The sequence below is a fragment of the Tinamus guttatus genome, unplaced genomic scaffold (genome assembly GCF_059628265.1).
Source record: "Tinamus guttatus ecotype Peru unplaced genomic scaffold, ASM5962826v1 Tinamus_guttatus_pri_ptg000125l, whole genome shotgun sequence".
NCBI classification, from domain to species: Eukaryota; Metazoa; Chordata; class Aves; order Tinamiformes; family Tinamidae; genus Tinamus; species Tinamus guttatus.
Genome location: NW_028288659.1, coordinates 707,327 through 719,694, shown reverse-complemented (window position 1 = coordinate 719,694; position 12,368 = coordinate 707,327). Strand labels below are relative to the sequence as shown.

At 38.9% G+C, this 12,368-nt stretch overlaps 1 protein-coding gene across 4 annotated transcripts in view; it reads left to right on the top strand.

The window, feature by feature from the left end:
• The window catches only part of BICD1 (BICD cargo adaptor 1), a 170,001-nt gene that overhangs the window by 143,833 nt on the left and 13,800 nt on the right, over positions 1-12,368 (top strand). For 3 of the 4 annotated variants that reach the window (XM_088521554.1, XM_088521553.1, XM_088521556.1), the window contains exon 7: positions 4,024-4,231. In XM_088521554.1, coding sequence (XP_088377680.1) covers positions 4,024-4,231 — 208 coding nt within the window. Of the gene's footprint in view, positions 1-4,023; positions 4,342-5,285; positions 5,477-12,368 lie in introns of all 4 variants that reach the window. The other variant, XM_088521557.1, reaches the window with a different exon arrangement.

Genomic DNA, 12,368 nt, shown 5'->3' with positions numbered 1-12,368 from the left:
GAAGAATAAAAGCAGCATAGAGTATAAAGCCTTCTTTTCTGTGAACAAACCCTTGACATAGCAGCCTTGCTACACTATTAAAGCAGTACAGTAAGATGAAGGTTTCTCCATTCTCACAGCAATCCCCTTTAGCAGTCCAAACTGCCAGAAAATCCTTCTGGTCCACTTTCTGCTCGAAGCAGGATCCATTTCCTAGGCTCCCCTCATCATATCGGCTATTTGTAAAGTTGAGAGAGCAGCAGAAGGTTGGCAGGGTGCACTTGGGTTAATTGTATTTATCTGGCAATAGAGAAGAGCTAAGGGCCATAATCGTTCATTTGCAAGCACTCTTAAGTTTTCTGCTTTTTTAAAACCTTGTCTTTTACAACTGTTGATGTTTTGGGGCATTAGGTAGTCTCCACCAACAGTACTGCTCTGCAAGAACTCTTTCATATAGGCACTTTAATTGATGCATTTTAAGGAGGTGCAAACTCTGCTGCTGCAGCTTTGGCTGGGGAGGTGTACACAGGGGTGAGGTGCATATGATTGGCAGAGCAGAATTTCAGTTCTCAACTCCTGTCATAATTCTCCTTATTCTGTCCTGTGTGGCTTCTCGTAGTCCCAGATCAGGAAAATGATACGAACCTTTTCTGCTCCCCCATCATTTCCCCTCATACCAACCCCAAGTCACTGGTGCAGCCTCTGAACTGTGTAAAGTAGCAACACTGATGGCCAGCACACATCTGGGGGACAAATTAAAAATACATTCTTTTAAATGTTAGTTTTCCCATCTGCTGTGGGAGTTGGGGTAGAAGAAAAGTCTAATGTTCAAGGAAAGAAGGAACTACTTTTAAAACAGGATCGTAAGATATTTAGAAAACTAACTTTACTGAGTCCCTGGATATGTTTGTGTTCCCAGTCTAAATAGAGATAGTCAGAAGAGAGAGCAGGAAATATGACTCACGATATTGCCACCGTCCTGACACTGCATGCACTGATTTTATCCTCTATCAATCAAAATGTTTTCTTATGTTTAATATCTGAAAAAAAATGCAGTGAAGAGATGGATTAGGAAATGAGTAAAGGTCCTGGAGGTATCTTAGATGAGAAAGAATTGCTGGAGCAGAAGAGAATTACAGCTAGAGCGGGGATCTGTCCATGTCAGTGTCTCGGGTTTTAGTTCACGCTCGGCTACTGATTTATGTGACCTAAATTATGCTTAGACCTGACTTAGCGTTTGTTTTACATGCCTAAACAAGAGAGTAAGATGGAACCAGAAATCCCTTAGACTCCTATATAAGCTTCTATTATGCAAAATGAGTGGGGTTGTTTGTCTTTCTGCTTCCTTTCCAAGACAAGAGAAATGAGAAATAGGTAAAATCGTGGCTCCTGCTCTGGCAATCAGTAAGTAGACCACCAGACAGCAGAGTGACAGTGATGTTTATGGACAGATTGGGAAAGAGCTCTGGCTGAGGGACAGAGCAAGACAACTTTTGTTATTAGGTATTTGAGCACTTCTGAAACCCCCGTTTGGAGCCCTGGTGTGTGATGCAGTCCAGACTCCCCAGCCCCGCTGCCAGACATACACTCTCCTAAGAGCTCTTAACCTTTTTGTTCCCCAGTATGCTGTGAGACTTCTCGAATGTTCATAAAGCATGTGGGCAAAAGGTAATATGGATATTTTTTTCCTTTTTTAATTGGAAAACTTCTCATCCCACACTTGCACATAGTAGGGAATATTTCATTGAAGGGAAATGCTGTGACTGTAGGCAGTAGCTACCTCCCACTATATGGAATAACCTTCACTGCTGCAGACTTCAAGGAGCTTTGATGCTGTTGATTCAGCAGTTTTAAAAGTTAATTATGGCCTTTACTTGATGGATTTAGGCTTAACCTTTCTGAACAGTTTCTCAAATATATATATATGCGTAAGCAACAAAACACAGACACAATGGGCTGTGTGTTTGTGAAAAATAATAGGAAACTTTGAGTTGTGGTGGAGGTCAGATGACTGGAACCACCCAAACACTGCAATGAACTGCCAAGAATGCCTTATTGCTGTTAGGGGGAGACCTCTGGGAAGGCCATATAATTAATCAGAGCAATTGGAAGATGTTGTATTAACTAGCTTGTTTTTGTCTTGAGTATGAAGCCAGCCTGACAGCATCCAGTGTGTGCACATTCTAAGGCCAGTGCTCAGTTGCTGTTTTACAAATAGATGTTTATTTGCCTACACAACCTAGGGCCTGAGGAAAACCTATGTTTTATCCAGGAAAAAAAATTGGCTCATTGCCTTGCTAAAGGAAGGTAGCCCGTTCCTTTAGTGGCATTCTGCTACAGGTGTTGCGGCAGATGTTCCTTGGTTTTGGTTTAATTTTCAGTATAAAATCTTTTTTTTTTCAAAAAAAAAAAAAAAGGTTTCTGTTTCTTCTGGACAAATTAAAGGGGAAAATGGGAAAGAGTAGGGAGAGGGAAATTAATAGATACAGTACATGTGGTTGCAAGAAAATTGTAGACTTTGCTAACACAGACCTTAGTCATTCCTGTTTCACCCAGATTGAATTTAATCTCCAGGATGCTAGTTTCATTCTAGGGTTTCTGTCAAAGAAACTGGATAAAACATCCATAAATATCATAAAGCTTGGAGCAAAGAGAGATGTGATTTTCAGCCAACAAACATTTCAGAAAGGTCTCTAATCCTCCTAGCTTAAAGAGTCATGCATGTTCAGGTTCTGCAGAAGAAATTCGTTACTGAAACTGTAGCGCAGCGTATGGCTGGCTTAGTCATTTCGCTTCCAATTAAAGTACTTAAATTATTAAAAAGAAGAGTACAATATATATATGTGATTTATGTGTGAAGAATGATTAAGAATAAGTTTATTTCAGCTTCCCAAGGAGAAGATTAAAGTTATAAACAAATTTCATCACTTGATGTTTAGTTTCAAGGGTTTAGTGAGTCGTATATTTTGAGAAAGAAAAGTAAATTTTTTTGATGTTTGTTTTCTGTGAATAATGCTGATTAAGCTAAATTGTCATTTAATACACTATTGTAGTTGCATTGCAAAATTATTTAGATTTGTACAAATTGCATGTGAGAGAGGTTTTGGCAAAAGCTGCATTATTTCAAGTGAAAAAGTCTTATGCAGAGCATCTGATGTGGCTACAAATGCCTGATGGTCAGACAGTACCACTACCTGTGAATAATTTCACTACTGGTGTACTTCAATGACCTTTGGTTTTTATTGAGTAGATGGATCTATTTTTAATAAATTGAACCTGTTTTACTTCAAAAAGTGACTAAGATCATGCTGGAACATCTTGCTCTTCCTGTTAACTTTAGTAAACATTGTTTAAAGCAAGACTAAATTGAATTGCATCTCAAATCATATGAGAAAGATAGTGTATTTCAAAATCTATTGCAGATATCTAGAGAATGAAATCAGGGTATTTCTTTCATAATGATAAAAGAGGCTGAGGATTAAAAAGCAGCTGGTAATATCTTGTCATTGTGAAATCATTGCCTGAACACCGTGCCTTTAACCAGTTAACAAGGGCAAATAACTAAGGGCTTCTCATTTCACAAAGTGCCAAGTATTCAGAGTAGCCTTTTTTTTGTCTTTTATATAATACTTTGCTTAAGTTGATTTTTTTGTTTATGGTAAATAACATTATCTAATTAGTAGATATTATTATCGTGGTGAGTTATTAGAGGAACTTGTCCCTAGAATTGTTGTTTGTAGTCTGATGTAGAGACAATCTCAAACCTACCCTCTGGTTGCTTATTATGTGCATTAGAAACACATTACATGGGCATTAGACTACTCTGCTATTCCAGATACGGATTCTCTTACTGAATGGGAAGCTTGAACACTTCAAGTTTGTTCAAAATGGGAATAGAAGAATTAAGGCTGTCTGCTTCCAGGATTATGTTCAAGAAAGGTTTGACCCAAACCTTTCTCTGTAACAGAGGCCTTGAAATGCTTTCCCTGCCAGGGTTGGTTCTTGGACCAGTTCCCCAGATTTCTGCTTTGTTTGTTTTCCCAGGTGTGATGAGTACGTCACGCAGCTGGATGAGATGCAGAGGCAGCTAGCAGCTGCAGAGGATGAGAAGAAGACCCTAAACTCTCTGTTGCGCATGGCTATCCAGCAAAAACTTGCCCTCACCCAGCGCCTGGAGGATTTAGAGTTCGACCACGAGCAGTCCCGACGCAGCAAAGGCAAGCTTGGAAAGAGCAAGATCGGCAGCCCTAAAGTAAGTGAGGAGGCATCAGCCACCGTGCCAACCATAGACACTTTCCTCCTGCATAGTCAGGGCCCACAGCAACCAAACTTACTGGTCAGCAGTGGCACTCAGAGGAAAAGGTATGCATGCAGTGATCTTTACAGTACAGTGCAGTGGCCAGACTTTCATTAAAGTCTTTCACTGAATTGTAAACATTATATATATATCTTTTTTTTTTTTCCTATTTTGACTGGGGAGAAGGAGGTGGGGAGGATATGACTACGGATTTCAAAGCCTGGCAACGTGTGGTTCTGATCCACCTACTCACAATGTTATTTCCTCCTCCTTAATGCAGTTTTTGAACTATATTCTGTCAGTGTCTCAGTGCATCTTGTATGTCTTTAATATTAGCGTGAATGTATTTTCCATAAAAAGTTAAGGTATTGCAAATGGTAAAATGAGCATCTGAAATAAGAAAAAGGGGTTGTGTCCTACGAGCATTTCAGTGCTTAACACAAAAGAAATAGTCTTTCTTTGTTAAGCTCTGATACTCACTTTTTCTTTGTCAGTGCAAAAAAATATGGATGTGTTCACTCAGATAAATTTCTCTGTGCAAACAACTTTTTGAAGGGAGATGGCTGCCATTCATAATTCAAATATTTTGCTGTCCAAGCAGTGAGTTCTCGTCTTGTCTGTGACTGTCCTGCCAAAGCTCTATGGCTTTGGGAATCTCCATGGTTCTGATGACTTCTCTACTATGGAAGTCCTAGATAATCCTTCCCTTTTCCTGTATACTCTAGCCACAATGCAAAAGATAAGAAGACATTCCAGAAGCCTTATATATGTCGACTCCAGCGTGCTGAGGTATAAGTCAACCTCATCTCCTCCTCCCCTCATATGAACAAGAATTTCCTAGGCAGGCAAGATGTCCTGCTGTGGAAATGACAAGAGGTGGCAACACTGATTTTTTTTTTCTTTTACCTGTTAAGCAAATTAACATGATGTTGTCATACATGAGGCTTTGAAAGGTAATTAAAGTAAACTCTTTTGTTTCCATATGTATTTTTCTTGGATCTCCTGCAAGACTATTCTCACCTTCCCTTTGTGATCAGAGCCATCCCAGGACTTCAGGGACCTACCTACAGAAATTATTAAGAGCCCCCCCTCATCCCGCCTCCACAGAATCATATCTTCTGAGGGGCCCCCCTTCCATGAGTGAATTCATCCATGGGCACCGTCTCAGCAAGGAAAAAAGGTTAACCGTGGCCACACCAGGTAAACATTTTTTCCTTGGGTGCATGTGGTGCTGAGTGGTTAGCAGAGCAGGGAACCTTCCCCGCACTGCACATGCAATCTGATTTGGGCACCTTGTTGTGACATGGAAAGCAAAATGTCTTCTCCTGTGGCATGTGTGGCAGGAGCTGACATTGTGCCAGCAGTGACCCAAACTGGTTCCAAATGCAGTGGGGAAAGTCCATGCATGGAGTAGGTGGGTGCACTGCCATCCACAGAGGCTGCACCCCTGTGCCCCAGGCAGTACTTGGTGTGGTGGTTGTGTTGGCAGTCCCTCCTGAAAACACAAATCATACCATAACGGAGGAGTCAGATGTGTGAGGACCATGACAGAACAACCAGCAATTGGCACAAACCTAAGTGATAATGATCTCCTGCTCACATCTGAGTATTCAGCCCAGGTTTTCTAAAGTGCAATATTAAGCTCAGAAAAGGGTTGGTTCAAATAAGTTCAGTCATGAAGTTTGTCTTGTTGGGAAGCTTTTGTTCTTCCATTCCTGCCAAACTTTAGTATCTGCCCAGAACAATCTGTAAAAAGGAAATACAAACTGAAATGCCATTTCAAAGGTGGCAACATCTTTCTTCTCCTGACAGACAAACTAATAATTTTCTTTTCTTTTTTTTTTTTTTTTTTTCTTTAGAAATGACTGTAGGGGAGGATCTGTTTTTGAGCAGAACTTTTATCTTTTACATGTGCACGCATTTGTCTGGTGGTAAATTTTTTCATTCTTTGTTTGGAAATTTGTTAAACACAAAAGGCATAAGTAGAAAGTATAAAGATTAAACCCCAGAAAGCAGTTTCTGCTGAAGTAAATATCTGTTCTGGAAAACTGAGTAATGCCCCATGATGTGTTATATCCCAGTTAGTGCCAGCAATATCACAGCAGCCTTTGAGTAATGCCATGCAAGTAACACCTACACAGATGAAGAAATGACAGACAAATGTGGAAAAGCTCAACGAGACATTCCTATTAGCAATTCTGCAATCTGAAAACCAAATGGCAGCTCCTGGGGGGGGGGGGGGAAGGGAGGCAGGGGGGAAGCAAAGACTTTAACATTTATAAAGCAAATAATAACAATTTTCTAGCAATTCCTTTCTATTCTTCTGGAAACTCTCTAAAATATGCTGGCAATACCCTCTCAACTTCAGAAGAAGCCTCTGTGAGTAGTTATGGCAATATATTTTTTTGTGATTTGGAGAAGGCAGAATTATGCTAAGAAATGGAAGGCCATTTCTACCCTATATCTACCCGGTAGAGGGGAATCTGTTCCCTAAATATTGGCAGTGTCTCTGGGATTCTTTCCTCTTCATCCTGTCAGTTTCTTTCTGATGGACACTTAACATGCCCAAACATGGCAATCTTCCAACATACAATTTACAAAACTCTTCTAGTTATAGTTGTATTGCTAATGCACATTTCCCAAGAGAGTGTCAGGCTGAAGAAAATTGATCTTTAGTCCAGGACTTGCTCACCTTTGTGTGAAGAGCCCTGATTGTGTAATGTATCTGCAGACTGATGGTTGGGAAGAAGTCATGGTTTAAGAGAGAGCTTAACAAATAGCTAAATATCAATTTACTGCATTGCAAAATTGTTAGTTCTAAAGATGTGATAAATAACCAAGAGATGTAGCAACCACCTCCTCTTCATTATATAGGCCGCAAAAGAACAGCATCCAAACTCTAAACACTAATGAGCAAAGGACAACTTAATTTGAAGCTGTGTCTTTAGTATTGGAGGGATAATGATGCAAGCGTAAATTAAATGCATTCATTTTTTTTTTAAGCCCTGGAATTTTCCCCCAGTGTGAAAACTTCACCAGTATGATGTGCAGGTTTCCCCGTGGTTTCATTAGCTTCCTGTGCTGGAAGGCTACAAGGCAGTAGGCAGATCTGCCTGTCTTCTCGTTCTATCTTCTTCTGGACCACCCTGCTTGGAAGAAACTGCCCTGGCCCCTTTCTGGCCCCAGCTTTGACTGCTGTTGGCACCTGCTAGATGGAAAACTGGGATTGCTGTTTACTGCTCTCTTCAGAGGAGCATCCCAGCATGAAAGCTTATTAAAGACCACTCAAGAAAGAGAATGTTCCTTCTTACTTGATTTCCTCTTGAATCAAGTTGGTTGACTACCACCCAGCTGTAGGTCATTGTGTGTGCCTCTGTCATCAAGCTGCAGCAGTGAAACTTTCTAGTTGAACTTATGGCTTCTAGACACAGTCAGGTCATGTTGTGCGTTCCATTTTGCTGTGGTATTGCTGAACACTAAGTTGGAATGGCTGTTTATGGATTGTGTTTAGGCCTATGATTTTAGTCCTTCCTATTTCTCACATTCTTTTGTTATTGCATTTTTTTACAGTATCTTGATTCATCTCATAGACAGGACAAGCCAGTATATGCCCAGCACATTTCCAGCCCTGTTTCGCATGTGGCTGTTGCCTTAAATACATGAGGGAGCCAAGGTGTACAGAAAGCGTGCAGCTGAGCTTAGAACACTGTCTTAGAAGTGACGTTTCCTTTGCAGCTGCATCTGAACTCTTTCCAGAGTTTCATACACAAGGCCTGAAAATTAAGTGACCAGGTGCTTCTTAATATCCCACAGTCCCAAATACAAAATATTTTTCTCCCGACTTCTTCAAGGAAAGAACGAATCAGAAACAGTCTATTGTAGATGACTCCTGTCCTCTGTGTTAGCGTGGAAATTCTCAGTGTGGCATACCTAATTCTATCTTAAAATTAACTGAAATAAGATCCTTGTGTGTGTGATGCAGCTGAAGTTAGAGGCTTTTGAGAAAGAGAGTCATGTCTTCAATGTTTACCCTTAAACAGGTGACTAAGAGTCAACCACGATTAGCCTTATATTCCCTCCTTGAGTGACTTGACACCTAAACAAACTCTTGCAGGCACTTTTCTGCATTACTTTCTTTTGCATGTACCACCGGGAAGTTTTCAGTATTTAAAGTCCCATACAAGAAGACACTTGGAATAATAAAACATTCTCTATTTCTCGTAATTGATAATTCCTTTTTTCAAAAGAATTCTATACAGTCATATTTTACTTTATTAAAAAAAAAAGAGAAGTAGCCATAACAAGTGACATATTTCTCTCAAATTCAAAGCCTAGGTGAGGTCAGATTTGTAATTATAACCCAGGCTAGCTCAAATAGTTTCTATAGAGCTAGGCTGGGTGTGTAACGTTTTGATTTTGCTGTTACAAGACCTTTTCATAAAGTGATACCTCTAAAACTTGTGGAAAGAAAAATACAAAAATAAGTTGTTTGAGGTACTTAGTCTTTTCTGAAAGTGCATTAAACTGGAAAGTTTGCTTGCTTTTCAGGTATCTTTCAAGATTTACAGAATAGCATTTAATTCTTGGAAGAAGAGACTAATGTGGAAGATAAAGACAGTGTAAGGAAAGCCATTTAGTAATACAACAGCTGCTAGAGCACTAAGCTTACCACCTCTGCATACAGAATTAAGAGTACATACCATATACCCTTAATATAAAATCATCTAAGATTAATTTCTGCAATAGCTCTCTGCCTATATGCAAATCAATTTGAATCAGAGTTCGATACAAAATTGTTTTTTCTTTTCAGGAAAGATCCACAGAACTATTTTTTGTTTGTTTTTTTTTTCACTTGCATTTTACCATAAAATTTGCAGAAATTCTGTCTGAAAAAGACATTCATATGGAGCATTCCTAATAGAGTCTCTGAGATAGCATCTCTAGGTAGAAATTAATTCTTTAAGCTGACAGGAAAAATGATAATGAAATACTCAGTCACCCGCGTTAATGCTTTAAGTTGGGACTCAGAGGGAATTACTTCAGAATAAATTGCTAATTGCTGTTTAAATTGGAAGAGGTATCATCTGTGAAGTCTACTTAGCTGGGAATGTCTTCATCTGTTTGACAAAGCTCAATCACAGTTTAATGTGACATGGAATAAGAGAGTCTGCTGGGCAGGGTGCTTCTTTTTGTCAGGGGGCATTGATTTAAGGTGGGAGCTGCTAGGTGCTTAGTCACTTCCAGCACAAAGTGCTTGTGATGAGGAACATGCACTGTGGCTGTTTTCATTTTGTTGTGAATTTTGGGCTTATTGCACAATAGGGCAGTAGTTATAGGGGGATTTTTTTTTTTTTCAAAAATACTGTCTAGAATGCCTTTCTCATTGTAGTTGAAAGTTCATGTGCATTTTTCCTTAAAATTATGTTAAAACAAAAATGTTCTACCTGGGCTTACAGCATGAGACAAGGTCCTTGGCTTCTGCTCTGGCTTCTTCATGTTGTTGAGGTAGTGGAAAGATATGAGAAAGCATCTTGAGAGTGAATGTCATGGGTAGGAAGCCTTGCCAGCTGGGAAGGGAAGAGGCTGGGGAAATGACTGAGGGAGGCTTGGACTGATGCTACCGTCCACACTGGAGCCTGACCCCAGAGATGAGCCTGAGCACTTTACACCACTGGAAAGGTAGGAGAAAGCATTCGTGATAACGAGTTTGTCCTCCTTCATTGCAGGATGAATATGTTTTATGCCAAAGATCTGTAGATGTGCACAATTTTTGTTAGTTGAGGAGCATTTTGCCTAAAAAGGTGTCAGCTTTGCTTTTGAGCTTTAATGCTAATGTCACAGAGATGCTTGCAGATTTCTAAATCCTGAAGCTATAAACGTTACTCTAGTGCCTAAAGGTTGCTTTTTTTATGCACAGCTCCTCTTGTGTTTGAAAGTGAAGGCCTATTAGAAATCTGAACACTGAAGGAAGCAGAGCTTCTTTTTAATCATGAGATAAGGCCTTTGAGGAAAATTATCAGCCTCGGCCTAAATTTTGCAGAGGATGCTTTGTAGATTTTTATCATTACTGGGGTCACCCAACCTCTATTACTATAACACTGCAGTTATCTATTGAAATGAATTTAATTGCAGGCATTAACAGTTTTTTAACATTTTTTACTTCTTTGTTAAGAAATATTACAGATTGTTGAAAAAATTGATGTGGATAGGAAGTGATGACTGTTTTCATGATGATCTCATGTTAACAAATAATTTTATCCCTATGATTCAGGATTCCAGTTCACTTACAGTATGGATTCATCTGCACATTAAAGCGTTTATTCTTGAAAAGCAGGGCAGGTGGTTAACTCGGTCACCACTACTAAATAATACGTGTGTGCAGCCCAGTCATTTTTAGTAAGCCTTAAGCACAGACTGTCACTCTGATTGTTGAGGTGAATAAGCTTGACTTGTTTTATCCGAGCAACACAGAGCAGTTGGAGCATGAAACATCTCCATGCCTGTTATTAAAATAAATAAATAAGCTTTTTTTTTTGGATAATTCTATATTTTTATAATATAAGGACAACAAATGCACTGTCTGATGCAAATTGCCACTTGGCTAATTAGAGAACCGTGGATTCGTTTTTTTGAGTCCTCAGCTCTGTCTGTATTGTATGTTTATACGCAGAGAATGTTCTTGTGATGGTGATGAATCTATATATGAAAGTGGCCTCTGAGTTTGTATAACCAGGCAGGTTATTGGCAATTGCAAAATATGTGCAGTATTGGCACTGTTTGTCTTGTACTACTCATGAAAATTTGGTTTTATTGTGTTTTTAGCAGGGTTTTTAAAATCGTATGTTTTAACTGAATGTGATGCTCTTCCCAAAAAGGGTAATTCAGTCATTATTAATTTATTATGTGTGTTCACTTTTTGTTCTGCATAGTTGTGTTTTCTGTGTTTTCTTGTAACATGCCATATCTGTGCATATAAATGTTCATTGTTTAATAAGTGATATCAATGCATACATATGGATATGTGTATATATCTTCTTGCCCTTGGGGCCATTTCCTGCATCTGATATGCTCATTTAACTAAGCTTAATGAGCATTACATATTTACGCCGTTTCAAGCATGGTGCATTGTCCTTGTGGAGGCCGTTTTGAATCTGAAGAACAGTATCCTTGCCAAGGACATTGCTTGGCTGTAACTGATTCAGAAGTCAGCTGGCTAAATGTACTTTTACCTCTTGGTGCCACTGTGAATAGGACCTTTCCACTCTATGCTTGTCTTCTTTTATATTTAGTTTTCGAGATACCACAGATGAGACCAAAAACATACATTTCATGCTGATCAATATAATTTGCCTCCTATGATATAATTTAGCTATTATGACATGAATTCACTGCAGTGCTTGAGGGTTCATTTAATTTCTATTTGTACTTTTAATCATGTAATGAAAACAGTTCCAAAATATAACTTCTTTCTAGTGGAAGCCACAAACTATTTATTTCAATAAATAAAAAAAGACTGCAGTGAAATCCATGCCTTACTGTTGGATATATTCATCAAAAGACTATTGACATTTTTCTCTGCATACCCAAGTTCTTACCTCATTGTTGGATAGAATGGCGAAGCATCATTTTTTGAAGTTCTCCAGTATAATCCATTAGCCTTCTGGTTGTTTCTAAAAATAGATATACAGGTGACACTTAACATCTTTAAACTGTGTTACCGGACATTTGTGGCAGTCTATTAAAACTTCGGGCTTTGGAATCCACTATTTTCAATTAACTAAAACAGCTATTTAAATCTCTTTAAAATCTTGATACCAAATGTTCTCTGTCTTTATCTTCTTTTATGACAAGGTTTAATGTCTTTTTGTGACTTACTGATTTTACCATCAAATATACAGGAATATTTAATACCGTGCTTCTCATCCCATAAAATAGGCAAAGCAGAAGTGAGTCCTTCTTTAAATTAGGCATTTTAGCTCTGTAATAGAGCAGTTCCTTGGGATATTGTGATCTATGGAGTAATCTCATCAGCAATTCTTTAATCTCTAATCGTAAGTATCTCTCTGCCTGCACTTTGTAGGGCTGTGAAATG